Below are 27283 nucleotides of genomic sequence, written 5' to 3' on the forward strand. Positions count from 1 at the left end.
GTATTTATAAATTGCGTAGAACCTATTAAATGTGGTGAAACAGACCAACTGGAGTACAAGTGCTGGTGTGTGTCGTATAAAGAGAAAATGATTAGCGCTTATTGACATTCCTTTCGACAACAGAGCCTCATTTGCATTTTTAATGAACAACCTTTTCATTTAAAAAGAAATTCTGAGGCTAGATATAATGTAATCCAGTTTTAATCCTGATACAGAATCGACGATTGGATGGGTCTACTTCCAGTGAATCCACACCTGGCATCAGTCAACATTCAAGTAAACTTAAAGACCGGCGTCATCCACAGAATAAACTTTCATTCTGCTATTTGAATTATTTTTAATGCAGAGCTTCAGGCTGCTTAAGCCCCCACCAGCGATCGTGGCGCTCCTCTCCGATTGGGCCAGACAGTCGGCTGAACCGGTGCAGTAAATGAGGGCATCAAGCTCAGTTAGGCAGCGGTATTCACAGGTGAAGCCGAGGCCCAGATCTACTAATGGAATTACTGTCTCTCCTTTGCCGTTGCCGTTATAATTTGTACCCTGCAGATAATTGCTCCCCAGCAGGTATTTCTTCGTCTTATTTGGATTGAGAAACAGGAGTTAATAGGTTTCTTCCTTCAGGCTGAGAGCTCTCGCAGGCCGAGTCTTACAGCCTTCATACATCAAACCGCTGCCGGCTGTGTATAAGCAGTCGTTGTAAGCAGCGTCCTTGCCAAATTGTCCGGACCCTTTTGTGTAACGGGCATGCAAATGTGGAAGGGAGAGCAAATGAGGCTCAACTGGAGCGCTCCAATTTAAAAGGCCTCAGAATTGTGCGGTTTTTCAGAAAAGAAAAGTATGAACGGATGAAAGGAAGGAGTGAAAATTGCTCCTGCCCACTTCCACAGTTCTGTTGACTTTGATTACAAATTGAATGTCTCTCACTTCTCTGTTTTTAGCCACAGAGAAGTGAGATCGCACCCATTGAAAGGGGAAACGCTGTAGCAAAAACTCCCTTTTTTGGCGTGTGTGAAACTCACAAATTGAAATAACACAACCCGGTCGTTGTTTTTATATCCAAAAACATTTGATTCATCAAGCCATTCCTGACAGGGATTGGAAACAGGTTTATTCAGGAAGTTGATGTGAGAAAAAAAATGTGTTTAGAACATTAAAACATGCGAAAACTTGCTTGCAGATACCCACGCATGAGGAAGAGAGAGAGCACGACATGTCCCCTTCAAGCATCTCAGACCTGCAAGACAGTTCAGAAGCGTTTGGAATAATGTTGCTGATTAAATCATCTTTCACTTTAAATATGCGCATATAGTTATAACATATATAGAGAGAGATTCACATTATGCAGTGCATACAGTACATATTGACACTGATCAGTGTCATCCGAGACAGGATCGGAGAACGAGAATAATCATATTCTCACCGAGCCAACCATCAGGAGTGTGCACCTCCCGTCCTTCCTCTGTCATATACGTACCAACGTACAAATGGCACAAATGTGTATATTTTATATATATAAACTGGGTTTACTGTTATCCAGAGGACTGCAGTGTGGAAAACATTTGCAACAGGAAAGAAAAAGCAATACATCAACCCTCCGTAAAAAAAAAAAAAAACTGAAAAAATAGTAATAATAAAAAAAGTTCCAGATCTATTTTCCACAACTGGCCTCACGACCCCGACAGCGGCTCATCTCGATTGCTTCCCTGAGTTTTATTTTGCTTCAAGTTTCTCTCATCAATGCTACTTTTCTTTACTGAGCATATTAAAAATGGATTTTCCTCCCTTCAAGTTCAGATTCTCTGTGCTCCCCCCTTAAAAACACACACACACACACACACACACACACACACACACACACACACAACTTTCAGAGTCTGATGAACTTCCTGCTTGAATGAGCGCAATAGGTTTGAATATGAAATGGGACTTCATATCAAAGCCAGAAAAAAAAGTGCTTTGATTTTTCATCCGCTACTCCTCGCTTTCTTTTTTTTTCCTTCCTCCAAATTTGGGCACGGGTTGTCATTGACTGCTCTTTTTCAAAGCAGATTTACTTCATGAATTTTCATCAAGCTCTCAGCCATCGCCTCCAAACTATTTCAAATCACAGCCCATCACTCATCCGGACTCGGCCGCGCGTCATGTTCACCGGTTTTGTGACTGCTCATCACTGTTCAAGCTGTGTCGCTGCTGCTGATCTGAGATCAGCGGGATGGTCGAGGCTCTGAGCCCGTGCCCTCCTGCGCACCCTGTCCTACAGCTGTTTGTCTCTCTCCCTCCCTCAGGCCAGTTCTTCTGGGTGAACAGCTCAGCCTTCGGCGGCCCCTGGGTGCTGAGTCCGTGGCTGTGGGGGGGCCCGGGCCCCTGTAGCGTGGACATGGCTTTGTTCCTGCACCCCAAGCAAAGTGGGCAGTACACCATATGGCTCATAGAGCGGGACAAACAGCCGCACGCCCTCTTCTCCACTGACACGCTGCCGCACATCACAGGGTAAGAGCACGTTGTTTTATGCATGCGAAGTACGCTCGGAGACTGAACTTGAACTCGCCGTGAGAAGGAGGAGGAGAGAAAAAAAAGAAGAAGAATGATTTGAATAAATAGAGCGAGCATCCATGGAGAAGATGTCCATGTCCGTTCACGCCCGATGGCCACAACGACGAGCTAACCTCTCCCGTTGAATCAGCTTTGTTTGTGGAAGTTGTAACAACACGCTCCGGTTCACTGACGGTTACATGACGACGGATTTCTGTTGGCGGAGCGTAGGTGGAGGCAGAAATATTCCCTGAACATGTTGTTTAATGCTGGCTAGAAAGTTTTGTTGGCTTGTTTTTTTTGGGGGGTTTATATAATAACTGAAGATAAGAGGACTCACTCCGATTTCTGTAGTCGCTCACTGTCCAGAACCGCTAGTCCCCCAACAGGACCGTGAGGGCCAGACATGTTCACACCTGACAGGGGAACCCGGCGTTTAGAGGAAAAGAGAAACGGAGGGTGTGTAAAAGTGTAGAAGTGGATATTCCAGCATCGGCAACAGCTGCTGACACTGCAAAGCAACCCGGAAGAGAGTCAGAGATGGAGACTGTTGCTCATTGTGTTGCTCATTGTCATTGTTTTCAAATTGAACTGGATGAATTTTAAGTAGTATATACATCTAAAAAAATGTATTTCCATGCCCTGCAGCTTTATATTTATTTAATTCAGGTGTGGAAACAACAAACACTTTCAGCTCCATTCGACTCTCCGTTTACATCTTTGTTGAACCGTTTAAAATGTTGTGTTAGGATTCAGATCTTATTGGGCTTTTGCCGTCCTGTCGGATGCAAGTGGCTCCGTTTGCTTCAAAGTGTTGTGCTTTGGCTCGTCGTGGCGCTTCACATAATAATCGCCAATAGTCTGAACACTGGTTTTGCACTGCCTGTCGGGAAAATTAACATATAAGGATCTAAATTGAAATACTCCATCAAAACTAATAATACTGGGAAAGAATTCCCAGTTATGTGTCGGTTATAGATCCAGACAACGAGTTGCCGATGAGTGACCTCTGCTCTCGTTGTTCAGCCTCAACAGCATTTCCCCTCATCTCTCGTCCCTTGATCCTGCACTCGTCTGCATCCATTCAGCCTAAATAGTAATCACACAAGCGTTTTCCCTTCAATCCGCCTCCCAGCCCTCAGTTCTGTGTCTCATTCACATGAATGGAGGAACAAAAGTAACTCTCGATTCAGCCGATTGGTACATTTTACAACTCTTACGACCTATTCTATTGTTTCTATATATTGTTGATGCAGCAATAAAATACAATGAATACAATAAGATTTGCTGATTAACAGGCATCTCTTTCCCCAAATAAGTCCAAGGAGAAAACTCTTCTGGGCACAAAGCTTTTCCTGGGAGCCGCAACTCAAACGGTGAGCAGAAGGCTACGCTATGCTATTAGCAGCGTTTTGCCTCCGTCCCTGAAACGCTTTACTGATATTACGTCATACTCCTTCGACTCTGGCACCCGACCCCACAGCAAGGGGTCATGCTCGGTGCGTGACTTCAGCCCGCTACTCCGAGCTGCGTGACCCACGTGTGCGTCCTTTGTTTGGCCTCCGGGCATCTGGTCCGTACGTGCACACTTGGCTTCCAGCCCGGAGCTTTATCGCGAATACTCTGTTCCCCAAACCTGTGTGAGTGTGTTCCATTAGAGGCAGAGATTCAGAAAACATTCAGCACAATCAAATGATGGCACCCCTCATCAAAAGCCTCTTTATATGGAGATTGAGGAAGACGAAGAGAGAGAGAGAGAGAGAGGGAGAGAGAGAGAGAGAGAGCTGGCCGAGTACGAAGGGAAGGAAGGTTGTTAAAAACGCGGCAGGGTAACAATCAGCTCCGTGTGCTCCTAATCCTTAATTAACAGGTCCGCACTCCTCTCATTGGGGCTTTTCATCGGCGGCTCTGCAGGGATCCGGGTCTCACACCGGGGGGCCACATGGTGGCAGAGGCCGGGACAATACTCACTTCAAAAAGTTTCTTGTTCAAATAATAGGCACGTCTCGCTCCGCACACGGACGACCCGCCGTTATCACCGCGGCCTTGTTTTGCTTGTCTTTCATCGGAAGTCCAAATGCAAAGGGCAACTCTCCGCACGCCTCTCCGGTGCCGTTGTGTGCCATCTCCCCAGAGAATCACATTAACGTCACGCTTCGATCTCGCCGCTGCGGCCCTCCGTGCGTGGGCGCGGATGCGCGTTTGCCGCCGCCGCCGCGCGTGTGCCTTCACGCCTTTTCTCCGGGGAGCTCGCTCATTACATGCGAGGCGGATTGTGCCGCGAGCTCGCGCGCTCCCATTTGTAGTCCGCGGCTGACGTCCGCCCACGCCCGGCTCTGCCGCTCGGAGGCTCGCTCAGCCAAACTCCCCACATCTCTTTACTCTTGACTCCCTTCGCCTCAGAAGTGGGGGCAATATGAGAAGCAAGGAGACCCCGTCCGCCGACATCAGACCGCGTGCTGATTGCAAAACCCTTGAATTCTTACTGTGTTTTTGAAATGTCTCGAACGCAGCGGTCATTTAACAAAGTCCCCTTTACTCGAAGAGGGATTCAAACTTTTGAGGGTTCATTTTCAATCATGTTGTGTAATTAAACTCGGCACTATTTGGAATCTGCCCACGCGATCTTGCAGTATCATTATCTCCGTGGAGTCTTTCACCGCACGTCTTGTGATTAATGGGAAAAATAAATTGCTCCAGTAAATACTGTTGCTCCTCCAACTTAAACAACCTCTTGTTTGTTTGTTTTTTTTACCAAATTCCCAATCAAGAAGCATCTGATTAACTCTGGAAAAAGCGTTCAGCCACGGAGGAGCGCTTGCTTTGAGCACCTTGAAAGCTGCTTTGTTGGGAGAATGTTGCGCCACAAGGTCAGGACATCTAAATGGCTAATGCATCTACTCTAGTGTTTTTTTTTCGGGGTACATTTGTGCATTTAGAAACATGATGTAGCCACTCCACGGGGAAAAACAAAAACAAAACATAACATTTAAAAAAAGACAACTAAGATTGAAATGGGCCTAAGTCAGCCGTGTGTTGAATGAGCTGTAATCTGCGGTTTGAGAAAATGTGTTTGCAGATCTGTTTCCGGAGGGTTCCTCCATCTGTGGTGGGGGCGGCTATGGTGGAGTCTTTGGTTAATGTGATAACTCTGTATCCATTTTCCATTTGTTTCATGAATGCTGATTTTCTAAAGAGGTTTTTTTTTACTATCGTTGGTTGCAAGTTATTATGCATGATATCAAAATTCATTTTTGAGTTATTGTAGAAAAGCTTCTTGAGTGAAATCAAATTGCTGGGTTGAATTAATAAAGCTTTAATTCCTTTGGCTTTCCAAAGGGGAGCAGGAGTTCACGGAGAAGGTGTTGTTGTGCTGTTGTTGTGTTGTCACAAATCTCTAATGGAGAGTTCATTGCATTCTGATCGTTGTGGTTCCATTTTAAACGGTGTAGAAGTGTGTCTTGATGAGCATTTGAGTGAATCCATTTCATGATGTACTGGAACTGATTAGCGAGGTAATATCGGAGGACATTTGTGGGCATATAAACCTCCAAGCTGTTTGCTGTTCTGTCGGGTTGTAAATTGAATTCTCTCGTAGAATTGTACCTTTATTGAAACAATGAAGCATTGGTTGGACGGGGATCACTGAGGAGAGAGTTGATTCTGGGTAAAATAGACATTTTGATGGTGTAGTGAGACATAAGTGCAATGGCTGAAGTGGTCTTTAGTGGTTTTAAAGATGGGGTGAGGTTAAGGTGGAGAAGCTCAGGACGATTAGCTGAAATGTCGATGCCTAGATATCAATTGTGACCAGTCGGGATGTTGAAGGATCACTTTTGTGTTGTAGCCTTTCACCAGTGCTGCTGGTAAATAGTATGACATCGTCCACATATTAACTGACCTGAAGAGGCGGACACTGTTGCTGTGGGTCATTGCAAAAAAAAGAAAATGGCTCTCCAAAGCCAAGCCTGCTTATATGGTCCAATGCCTTTTCTGCATCTAATGATTTAATGGATGTGTTAGTCTTGTGATTTTTGAATATTTATTGAGGAAACCAGTTTGGTCTGGGTCGATTATGATATGGCTGACTTTCTCCAATCTCATAAACAGTACTTCATCATTTTGATGAGTGATAAGCTGCGGCAGCTTGAGCAGAGAATGAGATCCTTGTTTGGTCGGAGAACAAATGAGATGAGTGCCGAATTATTACGTTTCATTATCCTAATGAATTTTGACCATATTGTGGTCCAAAAGTGCTCGTAAAATTCAGTGGGGAAGCCGTCTGGTACAAGTGATTTGTCACTTGGCATGGCTCCAAGCGCTTTCTCATGGTCATCTAGCATAATGGATCAGTCCAAGATGTTGAGATGAGGTTCTGATAACCTGGGAAGATCTAAAACATCAACACATGCGTTTATTGTTCGGCTGCGCATGCGTTTTTGGTTTGTAAAGTCTGCTAAAGAAAGTTTTAAATGTTGTTTATATACCATTTGGGGTTTGGATACCATTACCATTAATATATAATATTTGTGTTTGATGTAGTTGCTCTTATCATAACTGACGTAAAGTGTAGCAATCAGTATTTTGGGGGCCGTTATTTATAAAATGCATGATGCATTGGCGAAAGCTTCAGCATATTTAAATAATAGATATTATCTTTACAATCTCGCGGGTGTGGAGTGGAGACATGACGTGAATACATAACAATAAAGCTGACATAAAACATGAACTTAATTGACAAACACCACCGTTACAAGCGGATTGATGGAGGGAGAAAACAAACATGATGCCGAGGCAGACGCTCAGCATCATTCTCTAAAGATGCTTTGAACGTAATAATAAGACGATTAGACTTGATTTTGTGTGATGCTAGGAGCAATGGAGGAATGAAATGGAAACGACTAAAGCAGCTTTTAGACCTTTTTAAACCATCTTACTGAACGTGTGCTGGTTACTGCTGAATAAAAACCAGCCAAACAAGACTTCCAGGAGCAGAGTGTCACATTGACACCATGTGACACCCTGGAGCAGGTCACATGTATTAATTATTAATTCTGTTTAACCATTGTTAATGGAACAAGACAAACTGGTTTGACCATTAAATAAACCATTTCTCAAGTGTTAAGTCTTACTGATTAACCCTTACTGTGTCGTTATAAATGTTCTACGACGGCGTATTGGAGCCGTTGTAGGGACAAGAATAAATTAATCATTATTAAGATTGACAGGGTGTTAATACTCCGAGAAAAATAGTCAGGAGTGATGAATTAAAAAGCAAAAAAATATACTCTGAGATTAAGACTCATATTGCTACAGACGTTAAACGCTGTGACGCGAGGCTGTGAGTTTAAGCGCAACTAAATTTGCGTTAAATGGCGTCGCCACGGTTTTGTACAAGTTCAGTGATTTAGTCCCCTAAATTTATGGTTTTGTTCTCGTTCTTTTTCCTCTCAATTGTACCACTTTAATTTCAGAAGACATCCAACGTTTTTCTTCGCCTGAATTTACGATTTTAATCTATAAAACTGCGGAACTTTTTTTCGAAGAAGACTCTCCCTCTCCCATGACTCCATAATCATTTGCATGCACCTTCATTAGATGCAGTTTTCTCACCGCGATGCAGGTAGGATTTCATGATTCACTTCAAACCAAGCCGCCGCCCCCCGTCCGCCTCCGATTCCATCATACAGTCTTTAACAATACCTGAGGGAAGCATATTTAGGGCCTCTGAAGACAGCGAAGGACTTGACTCATCAAACAGTGTCGCGCTCAGTAAATGTCAGCATCCCAAGTGTCTCAGTCAGCAGAGAAAGAGAGACAGGGTGAGCTTAAAGACAGGGTGAGCTTAAAGTGTGTGTGTGTGTGTGTGTGAGACACTGTGTCCGTGCTAAACGATGGGGGCAGTGAGCGAGGTGACCCACGCGGTCCCAGTGTAACGCGTTACACCCCTGCTGTCTCTCATTGCTGATCCCTCATAATAATCCCTCGCACCCCGCCCGTTACGCACACGTCCACACGTCCAGGATGAGGCACAGCACGGTGAGGCGCGACGCGGCACGGCGCGGCACGGCACGGCACGGCATGCATTCATTTACTTTACATTAGCGCCGTCTGCGGCGAGCAGGGCAGTAATGTGACTCAGTGCAATGAGATCAGAGCCACCCGGCAGCGTCGCATGCCATTTACGGCATGGCATTAGTGCAATGGCATCGTTAAGCTCTTCCTCAGCTCGCGTAGCGTGGGAGAAGGAAGCCTCGAAGGTGGCAAGTGTTAATGCACACGTTTGACATACAGTAGGAACATTACAGTAAGTGATATATAATATAATATAAGCCGCGCAGCACATTCTCTCCCACATAAGCCTGCACATTAAAGCGTGTATGGGGAAAGCATTACCGGAGCGTCACCAAAGCGTGTAAAAAGACGTAATAAAGAGAATGTGATGTGCTGGATGAACTCTCTGCTTTGTTCCAAAAGTATAAACACGTGGACCAGAATGTAGATGCAGTCTGCGTGGACGCGGACGAGTCTTTAGTGTAACTGTCACGGCTGTGATGAAAGTCGACGCACAATGGAGACAGTTGGCTGGAGACAAAAAGCGCATTTTGTCTACTAATTGAACCAAATGTAATCCCTGCAAGTAAAAAGGATTATTCTGGCCACTAACCTAATTATTCAATTTTGCAGTCCCATAAATGAAATAGAATGCGGCCTCGTCACTGACGGCATGAGCGCCTGTGTGCGCGCAGTAAATACACTTAGCAAGTTGAATAATTGCCAACTGCTGCATTACTCTGCTTGTGAATTAGAATAAAGAAATCGATAAGCGCCGTGTATGAGGCTGGCTAGAATGAGGAAAGATGCTTTTTCTTCTGACTCGTCGTCCGTCCAAGGCCTGTTTTCCATGAGGTGATCAAATCCACCATGCCCTGTAAGGTGCTATGTAGTGCAGTGATCCCATGGGCGCACACCATGTCAGTGCTGTCGTTTGGTGGCTCAACATGTTTGTCCTTTCAATCCGAAATTTGCCTTTTGGTGCTTTGGAACGTCACCATCTGTTCTCTGAAGTGGGCCCAGGTCACATCTGTTGATGCAAACCTTAATGATACAATGATGAGCACGGGAAGAGGGGCCAGAGTCCTTTCACTCTGTGTGGGATCAATAGGCTTTTGAGGTAACATCAACCACATTAAGAATGGCTTATTTTCCAGGTGAAGCAGTTTTTCCTCCCACGCTGTTGGGCTTCACAGCTTCAACACAAATACATAAATAGAAGAACGGCTTAATGCTAATGTATTTAATCATGGATTAGCACATCTGACCCGTAGAGAGCCTCTCACAGACATGTTTTGTCTGGTAAACTGGAGCAGGAGAGACGGGTCACCGCCGGGCCCTCTCGCTGGCAAAGCGGTGCGTTCATCCCCGGCAGGCCTCCGCTGACCTCCGCTAAGTCTCCGGCGACGCCCCCCCCTTACCTAGAACTCGGACCGCGGTCGCCGCAGAACCGGACCCGGTGGCTCTGCATCCGAGAGTGCTGCCAGGTCGGACGGCTGCGCTTTAGAGTTTCAGCTTTTTGGCCACTGGTGTCGTCGGCTACGTAGCGTCTCAAGGACAGCTGAGGAGCTGCCACGTGCCGCGTGCCATGTGGCACGCTGGCAGACGTTGCTGCCGCCGTGACCCAAAGCTCCACGAATTTGTATTCCAACCAAAAAGCATAACTCAAATGGCTTCATTGTTCTGCAACTGGGAAATGAAATAAATTGTTTGTGCTCGATTTAACACACACTAAACTAGAAGTTAGAAGAAATTGGAGTTGGGGAGCAATTGTGATTTATTTTAATTGAAGCTTTTTGGGCCGTTGACATAAGGTAATATTGCCAACGTAAAGCTGTTTGTAATTAATCTAATCATCTCTAGTTTTTCATTTCTTTCATTGATTTTCCCAACCGTCCTGCATCTCATTCTCCAGCCAACAATGACCATTTGATTCTCCTCCTTCACTGTGTTCTACGCTGCTGCGTACAATCTCAATCCCTCATTGTTTTGCTTAAGTGGTCCCCTTGATTGACTCAGAAGATTACCCACAATGCCTGATTAGCCTATGGAGAATAGCAATGGTGCATTTTCAAATAGTTAAAACAATCAGTGTTTCTTTGTGATACGTTACATTCAAGTCAGTACTCATTACTCATGTGTTATTTATTCACGCTGCATGTAATAAATAGAGCCAAACATGATGCAGGTTTTCACCCCAGCCAAAAGCGAAGGTGGCATGTTGTGCAGCGAGGGCGATTGCTCACGCAGCCACAGTGACTAAGAGCTAATCTAAAGCGCTACATTTGATGTTTTATGATCTATTGACACGTTCTCCGTCTCCGTCTTCCCCTTCCTCCCCTCAGCAGTCGCCTTCTTTGCTATTTTGCCGTTTCAAATGTAAATGAGATTTGTTATAGCGGCGGCCGCCACGTCGCTGTGTTCCCGCTGCTTTTTATTCCCGCTTCCTGAGAAAGGAAGCAGCAGCATTCTTTTCATCGACCGATACATCCTCCATCTCTAAGCCCGCTATTATAGGCATTAGTCAACATCTCATAATGAAACCTGTCAGGCAAATTGACACAGGAAAGAGAATATGAAAAAAAAAAGAAAGAGGAAAAAAAAACACATCAGACATAATTACTGGGCAAAAACATAGTTAAGAAAATAAAAGCATGAAAAAAATCCTGTGATTCTAATTATAAATGTACAATGATTGTATATATATATATATATATATATATATATATATATATATATATATATATATATATATATATATATATATATACTGTATATATTCCACGCAGCCCCATCTCAAACATTGTTTTCCTCCTCTGATACACACAGTTTTATTACAGGTGTCTGTAGTGTTTCGGTGGCAGCTCCCAATGGGACTTCATAAAAAAAGCTCCAGAAAAGAAACATTTGAGCCTCATGCAGGCACAAACAAATAAAAATAAACATTCTCTGCACAGATGAGTTATATCTAGTCATCCTCAGCTTGCATACTCCACAATCCTCCCTCTCTTAATCTCCCCACCTTCTTCTCCGCAGACAGGTTACATAAGGTATAGTTTTTATTCCCACCCTCCCCTTCATAAGTCCCCTCCATCTCATCTAACAATCTGTAATCATATTTTCCCCAAAGTTGCATTGTACTTTCCTGACAGATGAAGTTTTACACAAGACGAGAGGAAGGTGACATTTGGAGAAAGAAACAGCGGCCTAGTTTTTTAGTTTTTTTATATGAAAGACTGAACCAATGGAAAAAGACTGATGAAATTTCAAACCCAGATATTAAAAGCTTAGCACCTTAATCACAAAAAGTCTTTTTTTGCTGTGATGCACATTTTGCAGCAAGGCAATCGGGAGATAGATGAAAGATTGCCTTCACCTTCCTTGCGGCTTATGTTTAGTCTCTCAGATGTATACAAGTGGCAAAACAGTGTTACCTCGCTGTAAGAAAAAAATGACAGCTGTAAAGGCGAAAAATATAAATAGTCAACAACGAGGATATTAAAACATCTTGAGACACTGTTGTGTAAACAAAGGACTGCTGAGGTAAGGCGTTCACATCGGCTGCACACTTACCGGAAATGTACTTTATTGCGTAATAGCACAAAGTAAAACAGCAAAAAAACTAGAATTTTGTGAACAGTTGTTGCTCGTCTATTAAGGTGTAGTATTTGACCATAAAACCCCAGGACACGAGCTTTGACCAGCTTTTAACCACGACGTTTTTATTCCCGATTTAATATGTAGAATGATTTCATTGGAGATCCTCCCGTGTCTTTTTATGTGTTTTCCTATCCCACATCAGGGTAGTTGTTAGGTTTTTATAGCTTAATGTAGTGGCATGGAGTTTGGCTAAGTCGCACAACATTTATTGCCCTCTGTAAAACAGCAATGCAGGCAGGAGGAACGCAGCAGAGGGAAGGCTGAGAGGAGCAGTGAAATCATCTGGTGTGGATTTGTTTGGAATGAATACATGCAAACCACAATAAATAAAGCGGATGCGTGCCTTTGTACACAGTTCCACAATGTTCACTCACTTGGTCCTTCTTGTGCATTGTTCCGTGTCCCGGCTCATCCGCCAGCCGGCCGTATCTCCTCCTATTTGTCTGCTTGTCGCTGTCAAAGAGAATTAATTAAATTCTTTCAAAAAAAATAACCAAATCAAATATTGTAGTCCTGTGTCCGTTAGATGTTGACGCTCACGGTGTACAATTATATTTCCAAAAAGATACCCTCTTATATTTCTTTCATGAAAATGTTGATCTTGAATCATTGCTTTAATAATGAATAATAATACCACAGCATGATGAAACGCCAATTTCCTTCTGGCCATAGAAAAGGGTCCAGTGCATCCTGTCAGGCAAGTCAAAGCAAATAAAATGGTGGGAATCAAACTCATAGACACGATTTCTCACAAAGCAGAGCAGTGTCAGAAGTTAATGAGTCGCTGTGCCTACGGTGTGAGAATGTGTGTATGCATGTCAGTTTGTCCTGATTGGCTAACTTATGTCACACTCCATGACATCAGTCACTAATGTCATGGAGTGTGATGTCATGTAGTGTGATGTCATTCACTGATCATTCACTGATGTCATGTAGTGTGAAAGTAATGGTGCATTTACCATTTACTGGTCCACCGGCTCTGTGAGGCTGTAATCCTCCCAGTTCAGAAAACCCTACTGTGAGATAGATGAAGCAAAATAGTGGACAGAGTGAGATGTGGACATGTTGGCGGCCGTGGTGCACACACGAGTTCACGAAGACGGTGAAAGTTTGCAACGAGCCGCATGGTATTTCATCCAAACACATGTCCAAACACTTCACTTGGAACCACAACTTAAGACCTGGTGGTGGCGTAACGGACTTGTTCAGGACACAGAAGAAGTCGGCTCCGTTGAATTTTTCCAGCACTTGTTTATTTTTCTGCAGAAGACAACACACATACATTTCCTTCCAGTCTGTCTCCGCACATGAACCTCCTAAACACACAGAACAACGTATACAGGGAAAATATACGACAAGGCGGCCGGATATGGACAGTACAATTGGCGCCAAATAAAAACACCCACAAAACACGCACTTCTACCGTCCAAACTATCAACCCGACAGCTGGACACCGCGAGCGCATCAGCGACCATCACCGTGTCCAACAAACGGTCACATTTCAGAAGAATATTCTCCCTACGTCTTACCTTCAACGGTAACTCACTTTTGTGAAAGTAAGACGGAACTACGGGAGCCTAGGAGGTGCAGAAAAGGCAAAACGCAACCTCCGCAGGAAACAGACTCAACTTTTCAAAATAAAATTCAGACACACTCAACAAGATTGTTGAATAACAAACAAAAATAAAACACATTGAAAATAGGAAATGACAGTGTGTTTTTAACTCCGTTACAGTGGCTCTGGAGTCCAAAAATCAAGGGATCACGAAAGTCATTGGGATGTATCCTCTGGGGAACCTGAACGCCCCGCTTCATTTCGCTCTGTGCCGACAGCTGTTGAGCCGACAGGACTTTGATCAACTTCTTCCAATGTCAACATTATGAGGCAAACCCACGGGGATCGCCCCCGTCACAGGATGCACCCTCTGGGGAACAGGACAAAAGACAATCCACCAAATGCCCGTTGGTATATTTCAGTCTGGACCAAAGAGATGGATCAAGTTGAAAGGAAATTGCTTTTACTGATTAATTGTTAAGCAGCCTTGAGGAAACGGAGGGTACTGATTAATGCAAAGACTACACGTAAGTAACTACCTGACATATCGCTCAGTAGCCTGCAGTCCAGCCTGGAGACATGGCGACATGAGAGACTTTAGTTAATATTCTAGTATATGTAAATTGAACATGTTGACTATTTTTCTTTTTTTGGCAGGGACTAAATGCCCAGCATTTTAAAGACATTTTGCGTTAGAAATATTGAATAGTTTATCTGTAGCCTCTGGGCATCTGACTAGCCTGCCAGTAATTGAGTGTCAAGCTGAAGTGGAAATACAAAGCTCAATGCAAGTGTTGCAGTTACATCAAAAAATCGTTTTGCAGCCCTTTGGGTGTCATGATGCTGGTCGGATGAAACTATTACTCAAAATGAAAGAGACATAAAAATAATCTGAATAGCGAAGCTCCAAGGATTTGTTTGCATAGTATTTAGAATAAAGCTGTACAGTATTGTAAAAACACATTGCAATACAGCTACATATCTGAATGGCCGGTGGCTGTAGTTCACGGGGATGTGTGGTCGTCCTAAAACCACAAGATAGCCGGCTCGATTCCCCAGACTCCCCATAGTCCAAGTCTCCCGGAGCAAGGCACTGAACCCCGAGTCGCTGCGCGGGTGCTTTTCCGCAGCCCACTGCTGCTAAATTGCTATAAATGGGTTAAATGCAGAGACCACATTTCATGTATGTATGTAAAAACTATGTAATATGACAAAATCAGAGTAGTGGACGTACATCTATGAAGAGACGTTCAGACTCACCATGTTTGTTCTTGCGATGGTTCACTTTGGTGCCAATTTCAACTGATCTTAGGCAATTTCAACCACAGCTCTGTGAGTATCTCAACAAGTCTGACCCGGCCAGAGAGGCAGCACGACATGACCGTCTCATTTCATATTGTAATCTGCAGCTCTCCAATAGGTTGTTTCCCTTTTCGTTTTTTCTTCTTTAAAAAAAAAAAATAGATTGGGATATTTCTCAGATGAAGAGAAACCGCATAAAGAAGCGCATACTTCCCCTCCTGCACTTGTTAACTTGTTTTTGGAAAAATGATAAACAGTAGTCAACGACAAAAACACATGATGTTTGAGTCATTTTGCAAGTCAAAAAGTCTGATTTTTGAACTCTCGTCTTGCACAATGTCCCCCATCAGCAACATGGCAGTTACCCATCGCTAGCTAGCTTGCTAACTCAATTATCTTCTATGCACAAATGTAACCTCATCTTACCTGATATGTTTCATGGAGCGACTCATTTTTTCAAGCTGGGAAGCAAAAATAATGAGCAAGGCCTGTTGTCCATGAAGATACATCCATCGTAGCTTCAGCGAGAGACGCCACTGACGGGACTTTCGTCTGTGTTGTCCTTCTAATTACGTATTTCACAGCCTTGTACCTTAGACAAAAAGCTTCTCTCTTGACGTGGAAACTCATCTGTTACTTTGACAACCATCATGTGAGTATAATTCAAACAGGATCATTATTCGTCTCTCGCCGTTGACGACTGTACAGTAAGGTCCTATTTTGGTCCGATGGAAGGGGCGGGGCTTCTTCTCTACACAGATGTTAATTGGACTTCATTATCAGTGCATCAAAGTTTCTCTTTGTTGTCTTGTCTTCTTGTGAAAGCACAAATGCAAACACCCTAAAACAAAGCCCGGAGCCCGGAGCCAGTCTTCTTTTCTTAACCCCAAAATATGTTTGTGACACATTTACTGTGCAAATCAGAACTGTTTGGCGATTGTTTGTGACCAGAGGAGAAGTGAGTTTGCGTCAGCGGGTGTGAGACCCGAGACGTTAAGATCTTCGGCTGGAGAAAGTATTTAACAGTTTTCTTTTAAATCAGTGAGCAGAACGAGCATGAGTTATGAGCATGAGTTATAAACGTGTTTAATTGAGGACAGTTTACTTGGTCACATAGGGCAGACATGTATTCATTATTCATTCACTATAAATGCAACACGGAAAGCGCGAAAAGGAAAGACAGTCGGCTGAGGTAAATCTGTATGCGGCAGCCTTTATGCCCACATGCACCAATCTGTGAAACACGGCAGTTTTGGCTGCCAGCCGAAGAACAGATGTCTTGTGCAACTACCTGAGCAGCGGTGAGCCACCTTTAGCCCGAGGCGCCACAATTAACATACAGTGAGGGGGTGAATATGGAAAAAGGAACTTTCACTCGTCCCCGCTCTTGGCATCTCTGAAATTGATTTTCCTGCGTCGGGAAGGCCGGTTTGGTCCTCGTTATTGCACAGGCCATTACAGTTCTGGGTGTGGTGCTGGTGGTGCTGGTGGAGGCGGGCGACGCAGAAAAGGGCTCTTTCAGCAGCCGTCCCCAGAGAGCCTGGTCCCTAAGTTTATTTGATCCAAACCAGATGCATATTTACCTCCGATCGTCGCCATCTTGTGGAATGGCACTTTGGTGATCGGGGTCCTCAGAGCGCCGCTACGGGCGGATGAGAGGTCGCTTTTCCAAAACCATGAAAAGCTGCACTTACGATCTGGGACCGGGGTCTCGAGAGAAGGAGGCGTCGCATAGCAATCGGGTCATCCATCCCATATAGCGTCAGCAACTATAGTGATGGTGTGTGCATAGTGTCGGTGTTGATCAACATGCCTTATGTTGTGTCTGGACTGTGAAGCTCTGTCTTAATCGCTTATGATTCCTTGTAAAACATTGGAAATGTGATTTCTCAACCAGGCATTGAGCAAAGTTCATCAACTCAAATTCATTACTTTCAATATCTTTCATAGTCTTTTCTCTCCCTATAATATGCAAAACTATCTCTCTGTTGAACTTGTAACCTCTCCCACAGTTAACATTAGAACGCTTCAACTTCAGTCATTCCCAGTGTGCTGAAAACAAAATCCAAACATTCATCAAGTGCCTTCTTGACTTTTCTTGCACAAATGCTGTAATGTTGCCAGATGTCAAAATATGGTAACTAGATAGCTTTGCCTGGAATCATCCTCCCCGAGCCGGCTGGCTTTCCTAGCAGGAGAGATTCTCAAGCGGAGGACGTGCCCGTGAATACGCTATTCCATGCAAAGAGGTTAATATTTGTGGGCAAATTTGCTCTCCGTGTTGTTGATCTTTTACGACCGGACTGAAACACACAGCTGTCACCGCTCACAGTTTAGAGACATTTCCGTAGGCGCTGTCGCACCAGCTCATATCTGGAAGAGAAACAGATGGTCGTGATGGTCCCCCACCTCCTCCCACCCCTCTTCCTGAGGGTTACTTCCCCCACAAGTAGTTGCCACTTGAGCTGAACTCGCACATATGTTCATTATCTCCGAGCGCTCAACTGCTCCTCCACGACATGGCCTCTGGCACCCGCGCTGCCCGCCGCTCTCTCCGACAGCTGCAAAAGCACATGTAGCGATTTCTCCTCTTCGAATCCCGTATCAAGCAACAGAAATCCATGTCCACGAGTGGAGCTTCGTGATTGCGTGCCAATTGACTTAGTGGAAGTGTAATGGAAATGGAAATGTACCGTTTGTTTGAGGCGAGGGTGCCAGCGCGGTCAACATGAGGTTAGGAAAAGACTGAAATAACGAGGATCCATGCGTCTTTGTGTAGACTGAGGTACGGGTGCCTTTTAGGTTAGTGTGTACAATAAGTGCATCTTGAGTGTGCCGGTGATGCAGCGGAAGCCTGCTGGACACGGTGTACTCACGTAGATGTTGTTGCTCTTTGAGAGGCTGAACATGTGCTGCTGCTGCTGGGTGCTGCGGGCGTCCTGAGATCCGTGTCTGGCCCGCATGCTGAACTCTTAAAGTGCATTAGTGGGTCCGGGTCTTGGCTGTGGAGACCGTGCGTGTGCCGGGCATCAGCTGGACCTACAGAGATAATCGGCGAGCTCGTGAGAGCATTCTCCAATGCTCTGATGCGTCACCCTGTGCAGAGAAACTACTCAAGAAGCGAAATTCGGAAAGCTCATAATTCTGATTCTGGCTAAAATCTCTTGGTACTGGCATCATGTCTGACAGGTAGAGTGCCAGAAGCAAGTTTTAGAAACAATATCCTGCAAAAAACGTTTCGGCACCGGCTGCATAGTCAGTCATTTCGGGCATTTTGTTTCGTGAACATCAGGAAAACAACGTTCTGTAAAACCCAGTCCTGTGAACATCTGGTTGCAAGAGCTCCACATAGCCTCTTTGACAACTTTTAGTTCAGCATAAGTAGCGCTTCATGTTTTAGCTTTAAAACACATTACGAAACTACGTGACCTTGCATGAGGTGGGATATGTCAGCTCATTGTCGGTCCGACTCATCTGATACAAGCACATGAACGGCTTCATCAAATCAGTGTCTTTTGTTTCTATTGGTAACTACTGAGTTGGGAGAAGAAAAAAAACATTTGTGTGCAGATTTGTGTCGATGCGTGTTCACATGTCGAGGTGAAGCTTTCTTTCCTGAGCTGCCGTACTGCTGATCCAGAGCGATGAGACCAGTGTTGTGTGCGGGAGAGAGTCTTTATGTGTGGAGCGACACAGAAGAAAGAAGCCACCTAAAATGATGAAGAGCAAACTGTGTGGGCTGAGCGGCACAAGAAGCCGAATTCTCCTTTCCAATAATTCATAACGTGGATACTATCGGGTAGGCAAACTCATTAAAATATGCAATAATTAATATTGGCATTTAAACATTGTATCCTCATACAACAGAAGGCATGTTTCCAGATGTGTATTCCCTTTTCTACCGAAATTACATGCGTTCCTCAGGAAATGAACATAATGACACGCGACTGCATATAATGTGGAAGGCCCAGAATGCTAGACATAGTTTAACTTTGCCTAATGCAGTGCTTCTCAAACTGTGGGGTGCGACCCTCTAGTGGGGCGCAGAGGTATTGCAGGTGGGGCGCGGGGGGAAATTATTTATTTTTTTAAGAATCCTTCATTAATCCCAAAGTGGGGGAATTATTCTCTGCATGTTACCATCCTTATTAATGAAGGAGCTTTGTGCTGCTGTGAAGCTCTGGGGCTTCAGTGTCTTGCTCAAGGACACTTCAACATAAAACTATGGGGCGAAAACAGGGACCCAACTGGCTTCCTTGGTTATCTTTTTGCCAAATATGAGTTATTTTTTGCACATATATAACTTTATTTGCATTGTTTTAACAAAGTGATTGCACATGTTATTAGTTTTTGTCAGATGGAGCAATGTGGTTTACTTGAAAGGGGTTTCAATTTTCTTTAATCTATTAATTAAAAGCATGGATGAAAGAGTCTCAAAAAGTTGGACCATTTTGTTCCAATGTTGTTGGGGCTGTTGGGCTCGAACATTTTGCTTCCTCCAAAGTGGGGCGTGACAGAAAAGGTCAAGAACCACTGACCTAATGGGAGACAACGTTAGATAAAAGCATAAAACAGTGCGTGTTATAACTTACAGTCCTGAAGAACACTTATGGTAATAGCTTTCTGTCTGCCCCATTCAAAGCTGCCTGTGCAAAGAAGAATGTGTCGATATCTTTCGGCACAAACATAAGAACATACGTAGCATAAAATATTCATATACATACACACACAAGTATATACCACACAGCAATTCAACACATCAACATAATCAAATCCCTTTGTTGTCCCAGATGCACATGGTAATTCACCATTACATTACATGTCATTTAGCTGACGCTTTTATCCAAAGCGTTTTACAATAAGTGCATTCAACCGTGAGTACGAACTCAGAACAACAAGAATCAGGAAAGTACAATTTCTTCAATAAAGTCTGCAAAGTGCTATCAGGAAGAGCCACCTGAGTGCTGCTAAAGTGCTACTGCTGCGCTGCCTTCCGTGTTCAGGGTGTAGTCGAATAAGATGTGTTTTTAGTATGCGACAGAAGATGTCCTGTCCTGATGTCAGTGGGGAGCTCATTGCCCCGTCGAGGAGCCAGGACAGCAAACAGTCGTGACTTTGTTGAGTGTTTAGTTCGCAGTGACGGAGCTGCAAGCCGATTGGCTGAAGCTGAGCGGAGTGAACGAGCTAGTGTGTACGGTTTCACCGTGTCCTGGATGTAGGTCGGACCCGATCTGTTCGTAGCACGGTACGCAAGTACCAATGCTTTGAAGCGGATGCGGGCGGCCACCGGTAAACCAGTGAAGGACGGGGAGGAGGGGAGTAGTGTGGGTGAATTTCGGGAGGTTAAAGACCAGTCGAGCTGCTGCGTTCTAGATGAGCTGTAGAGGTCGAATGGCGCTCGCACGTAAACCTGCCAGGAGGAAGTTAAAGTAGTCAAGGAATGAGATGATCAGAGCCTGGACCAGAAGCTGTGGAACCTTCTGAGTGAGAAGGGGAAGTTTTCTCCTGATGTTGAACCTTTAGTCCATTAGCCATGATGGACCGTTAGTCTAAGAGGATAGGAAAGATATTTTGTCATATATTTGATGCAGACAATCCAGTTGTGATGGACTTCCAGTCAGCAGACGCCTGAGAGGCCACATCAGGTCACAGTGGAAACGGAAACATGGATCAAAGAGGGAGGAAATGAAGTGGCAAAGTTTGAGCGTGGATTCATCTTTCTTCCTCTACTTCCGAGCATATTCCACCCATATGAGGTGAAAGTCTCTCATTGTCTAATGCATTTTTAATATCCTCCTCGCTATGTAGTTTAGAGAATAGTATAGATCCAAGAAGCACTTCAAATAAATCTGCTATACTTCAGCGCCACTGACAGCACCGTGGATTTATCAACACACAGCTAGTTATGCTCCCGATCTACTGACTCTTCAGAGCCGGGGCCGGGCCCAGTGATGCTGACCTGCACAGACCTCGGTCAGATGAGGAAGTCGGAAGGCAGACTGGAGGAACGTACTCTACCAAACAGCCGCTGTGTCTCTGCTCGCTCCGCTGCGAGACGATGGAGAGTTTGGATAGCAGGTTAACGAGGGGCATGCATTTGGATCATTCTGCTCATTCTGCTGACAAGGGAGGAAGAGAGGCTCCCCCTATCATCCGTCTTCAAATCTCCGACTGGAGCCAGTGCAGAGAGACATTACCGCAAAGATTTGACGGAAATAATTACAGCCACTGATCCACAGCGTGCTTAATTTGTTGTATTAAGTGCTGCAGAAATTATTCCTAAAACCCGGGAATGAATCAGCATTTTTGCACTTCCAGTTCCCCTCGTCTCGCAGTCAGTGTATTTTTTTTTATTTTGTATTGTTTTTATTCTTGTTGTTAGACGCCTAGCATAAGATATTTACATGTTTTATTCTACAATATGAAATACATCATTAGAAAACCTGCTTGTGAGTGAATTTTTATGCTTTTAAGTGCCTTAAAAAAAGGCCGTCAAAGTGGGTCAGTACTCACTGGTACGCTAGCTAATAATAATAATTGCTAAAACAAACAATGCCACGGCAACATTTCAGCAAGAAGAGTACCGGCACTTGTACTACGCAGTGTAGTTTGTTTACAGCCTCACATTTTACTTCAAAATCATAAAAATTGTGTTAATTTGTAAAGATTATCTGAAAAAAACGTGTAAGTATCGTGTTTGCCACGGAGCAAATGTTCTGCAATATTCCAAAATCCAATGGAAAAATAGTTTTTTTTTCATGAGGGAACCGATGAAATGGTAACGTCCAAAGCTGTCCGACAGAAAAACATGATTCCTGCAACACTTTACATATCATGAATATTTGTGACGGGCAAGAGACGCTTGCAGATTTATGAAAACAGGGCGATATTTTTTCTTTTCGCTGCACCCGACTCTTGTAAGAGACGGAAGCCTTGTACTATGACTTTTTGATCTGAAATATCTCGTTTTTTAAGTAGAGAACTCTCTTTTTCTTCTTCATCAGAACAGAATCTGCTTTTCATCCTTGATGAAACTAATTCTGTATTTGCTGCAAATCTGTGCGCCCTTGCTCGGTTTTCCTCCATCTGACTTTGAACAAAGTAAAGGGATCAAAGAGCGATCTAATCTGGTATTCCAGCATCTGAGGTTATTACAGTAGATGCAACTGAGATAGGCGTCAGCCACCCTTGTGCAAGGGAGTCGTTCCTTTCTGCGCCAGATTAGATCTGTACAAGTGGATCAAAGTGATACGTGTCAACTAATTATTCTTTGAGCGTGAAGCAGCTCTTCCTTCAGCACGTTGATGAAATGTCCCAGTTAGTATGTAAATGGAACCCCGCAGTCTCTAACAGAGAGAGCAGATGTAACGTGGTTACAATGTTCATTTACAGTCAAACTCATTCATTCAACGGGCCGTAGAAGGACTGCGGGGTGGTACTGTAAATGCAATATATGGCCCTTTTTTCAGTTCATCATTCTATTTCACGTATAGCCTAAAAACCTTTGTCAGACGTCTGAAATTGTCAAAATATATAAATGTAAATTTCAGAGGTACGCGATGTGTGGTTTTGGGTGTCAAATTTAAATTATGTACATTTACCGGCCTCACACAGCTTCAATTTAATGGAGGTAAATGGAATTTTGTGTGTGGCAGTCCAACAATAATCAAGAAATTCACGTGTGACAGCAATTTCACTTCAAGAACTGTGATGGTCCAGCCAGGGTTAATGAAAACATCCAGAAAGGAAAAACGGGACCATATTTGATGAGAAAGCATGTTTTTGCTCGAGTCTTTCGATGCCTCTAAAGCCACGGACACCCAATGACACACTGGACCAACATGCGAGGGAAGAGTGTGGCGTGCCGGGGATAAATTTAAAGAGTACTTTGTGTTTAAATATTTCACATGGCACAAAAAAAATCTGAAAAAAGACTCGCGATTATGAAACACGGTTCCAAAACTGCTAGTGTTCACGAGATCAAAGCTAAGTTAACTCGCCCTCGCGGAGGCTGTGATGCTTTAATGAGCTTTTTCTCCGGCGCCACAATAAATCAACAGTTAGTCACCTTTTTATATTGTTGATTTTATTGTCCATAATGCCACTTCATCTAAGGAAGAGCTGGCAGTGTTTACCTCACGTCTCCATAAAGTGCAAATGTTTTTATGTAGTATGTTAATAGAACCGCATGTTCCTATAAGACCATGATGATAATGTAGAAAAGTCCCCAAGAAACTTTAAAGTGTTCAAGCTACATTAGAGAATCTCACTCTTTGAGCTGACGACGACAAAACCTCACGAACGCCCCGTGACGCGTCACAGGTTCGAACCCCCGGCTCTCGGGCCTCGCTGCATCGCCGCACCGAACAAGGGGATGCAATTAATGCTCGTGACTAACCGCCAATAAATGATTCCCTTAACGGTAGACCATGAATCCATGTTTAATTAGAAACGGTAACGGACGCAAACCGTGAAGAAGTCTATTACTTCAATTATTCAAATGTTTGTATGTTCTTCCTCGCTTGTTGGTTTCTGTTTCAACGTGCCCTTCGGCTCTCCCGGTTGTTTATCATACCGAATACTGCTGAGGCTCGCCATAGGGAATTATGGTGGAAAGCCTTGTAGTTTTTGGCTTTGCATCTGAAGAATTGGCAGACCGTTTGTTTACTTTCAAGCTCTCACATGGCCGCCTTGACTATAAGACAGATGTGGCCTTTTTTTTGCGGCCATACCCAGTTATTTACGCAGAAGAAACAGATCACCTCCCGAGGAGTCCTTCAATGTCACTGCGATAGGTTACTGAAACAGGTTCCCACACACTTACGTAATTGCTGGCATTGGTGCTCTGTCTACAAGCAAACTGGCTTCAATGAATGAAAACATCACATTTCTTATGCTGGTCTCCTCAGATATATGGATACTGCTGTGGAATGTGTGAGGTTTTTACAATTGAAGCTATTTTAATGAGCACTTGAAATCAGCAATTGGAGATGAGGCCCTGATACATAATAGCCCTTTGATAATTAATAGTGTATTAAAAAGAAATCCAGCTGCTCATCAGCGCTCCATTACATGAATTAGCCTCAATCAGTGCCGAGCCCGCCGTGGTTTGATGACCTGAGAGCCGCAGAAACGGAATTTAGTTTCCATGCAATGCATGCTGCGGCGCCCAAGCTGATTTTCAGGCACGGAGCTGATAATGGGACACAGACGAGACGAGAAGAAACTAGACGGAGGGATGCGAAGAATTTAGTGATGCAATTGGGTGACATGTTGTGGGGCCTTGACATACAATGCATGTCATTGCATGGACGGCATCAACGAGCCAACAAGGGCATTATTATAATAACTAGACCAATGAATGAACAAGGCCAGTTTTGTGGGAGGATGGATGGATGGATGCATAGATGGAGGGATGGATGGAGGGATGGATGGATGCATAGATGGAGGGATGGATGGAGGGATGGATGGATGGATGCATAGATGGATGGATGGATGGAGGGATGGATACTTTATTAGAAATTTGTCAATGCTGCCGATGCTGCAAACTCTGCAAACCACAAATATGTTGAATTTCTACATTTTGACATCATCCATTTTTGTGACTGTTGTGAGTTACATGGATGGAAAGTTATGCGGTATAATAAAGGGTATGCATAGCGAGAAAGTCCAGCCAGGTTGGTGGATGAATCGCTTAAACACACACAGGACTTTCGCCCAGGAGACTGCTGTTTGTGACCGAAAGTGAACATTAGCTTGTTTCATAGCAGTTCTTACATGTAGACACATAAAGAAAGCCAAAGGCAGTTTGTATTTATTTCCAGTTGTCATAATATTATTTCAACATGAAGAATAATCAATTTGTTATAAAAAAAATTTGGTACTGACATTTATTTTTCTGCTGTAATGAACTAGTTTGCACGTCGGTTTATTCTAGATCCCTGCGGGAGCCTCGACATTACTTGTCTTGTGTCAATGAGAGATCCCACCGATTCTGCAAATGTCAACAAGTGACTCACCAGTGGTAGAATACATATTGATAACCCATCAAATTCAGAAAATAACCCACGACGTGTGTCTGGCTGAAAGATAAACATATCACAGCATTCATTTTATTGATGTGTTTTATTGATGTAAAGACATCTTGCAAACTGGTGTGAGGATAACAGGAAAATATACAATATTCTGAGATTGCTGCAGCTGATTGACAACGTGCTTCAGAAGAACGACACAGTTTGTTCGGCCGTCCTGGTCGCACTCGTCGAAAATGACAACCTTACAAAACAGCGTCAGATCAAACACACCTGTCACAAGCCCAAATCTGATCAGGCTCGGTAATCATCCGGCAGCACTGCAGGTCGCTGTTCAGCATATGCTGCCATTCCAAATGATTTACAAGGATTTACATTTCATGGTGATAATTTGTCATTGTTGGTTTTCAAAACTATCATTAGCGCTCTTCATATGATTTTCCACCACAAAGTGTCTGATGAGTGACTAATGTCTTGAAATGCTAGATATCAGGCGTCACACAATATTTATTTAAATGAAATATCTTGAGCAGGAGCAATGAAAACATGTATTTTAATGTTTATTGGTACGTGTACAATAATTAAGACAAATGATGATGATATATTATGAAAATATTGCCCAAATTCACTCAATTGTGCCAACACATGCCTGTTTTCATGCTCGGTAGCCGCTCATGGGAACTGGGAGATAGAGAAAGGTGGGTTTGGGGCGGGGGGGGGGGTCCATTTCTCTCTCGCTGCCGTTTGTCTGATACCCCCTTGGGTGTTTTGATTGTGTTGTCGGTTACTTTTCCTCCACGTCGACAACAAAGAACTTTCTGCCTCGGCGTCAATTCCCAGTAATTACGGCAGCTTTCCAGAGCAAAGTGCCACATTATCATAACACCCTTCAGCTGGGGGTTCATAGGAACCGTTAAGATTTCCGAGTGAAGAAATATCATCCCACTTCTGTGTTTCTTTGATGTTGATTGCTCAATAAAACCAAACTGTCGCATGAGTGATGCTCCCACACAGATGGTGAGCGAGACTTCAAGGCCATCAAATGTCGACCGCGAATACAAATTGGAGCGTCTGCTGCAAAGCAAAGAACTACCTCGACTTTGTTTCCCCGGCGCAATCATAGATTTGACATTTGTACTGATAATTACACTCAAACCCTTGTTTCTGTCCACAGCTATTATTTCAATCATTAGCTCAGGGCATGAACAAACAGCTGATAAGCTGTAAACTGTAATCACAGGACCATCTGAAAATTGGAAACTGTGGTGAAAAGGGAAGGTGATAGGAAAAAGCATTAGTCAGTCAACTACGGCAAAAACCAATCGGGAGATGAGCGAAATGAGCGATTTTCCATTGAGAAAAGCCTAGTGTCGTTTTTAATCCACGTTAACCGCTTTCAGAGCCGCTATTTTTGTTTTGAACCAACGGTCGTCTCTCCTGTGATCTCGCATCTGCCGGGCAAGGAAGGAAATATGAGTCTGAGGATTATCGATTGACAACGGTCTGTGGAACGACTTTTCTTATGACGAAAGCAGTGGCTTATTTATTGCTGAGTTCAATAGTGGAAGTGTGTAGAAGCGGCAAGGTTCACACTGGATTAACCACACTGCTCCTCATTCTCACGTGGCCCTTACATAAGCGTCTTCTCCCTCCCTGCTGCGTCCTCTCCCTCCCTGCTGCATCCTCCCCTCAGCATCCTATTGCCTTCTTCGACACAATTACTGAATGCACCCGCACTACGCGCTCTTGCAGACCTTCCCCTGTATTCACGTTAACCCTCCTTCACCTATCAGCCCCAGGGGCTTGTTTTGTTTTTTTTCGAAGATGAAAGCGCGGCAACTCCTTTGATAGCACAATTTATTACACGATTTCTCCCTGATAACTACAGGGAAAGAACTGGAACACATTCACCTTGTTAGAGCCGAACATATTGCCCACCGCTGACGCTGAACCCAATTTTCTTTTGTGTTTGCGTTCCGGTTGCAGTTGTCTGACAACTTCTCAGTGGAAACAGCTGTTTTCGCTTGCTCTGTCAAATCAAATGAAGTACAATAACAAAGTAGGTACGGAAAAATAAATTATAAAGAGAGAACACATGATGTGAGCACACATTGTTATGGATCTAATGTGAGACACGTCGTTAATAAGC

At 43.9% G+C, this 27283-nt stretch overlaps 1 protein-coding gene across 1 annotated transcript in view; it reads left to right on the top strand.

The window, feature by feature from the left end:
• The window catches only part of alk (ALK receptor tyrosine kinase), a 333954-nt gene that overhangs the window by 198708 nt on the left and 107963 nt on the right, over positions 1 to 27283 (top strand). The window contains exon 4 of the mRNA XM_068581094.1: positions 2286 to 2490. Within this exon, the coding sequence (XP_068437195.1) occupies positions 2286 to 2490 (205 nt within the window). The remainder of the gene's footprint in view (positions 1 to 2285; positions 2491 to 27283) is intronic.

This window comes from Clinocottus analis, unplaced genomic scaffold (genome assembly GCF_023055335.1).
Source record: "Clinocottus analis isolate CAN_PGR_092001 unplaced genomic scaffold, fCliAna1.0.p SCAF_17, whole genome shotgun sequence".
Taxonomy (NCBI): Eukaryota; Metazoa; Chordata; class Actinopteri; order Perciformes; family Cottidae; genus Clinocottus; species Clinocottus analis.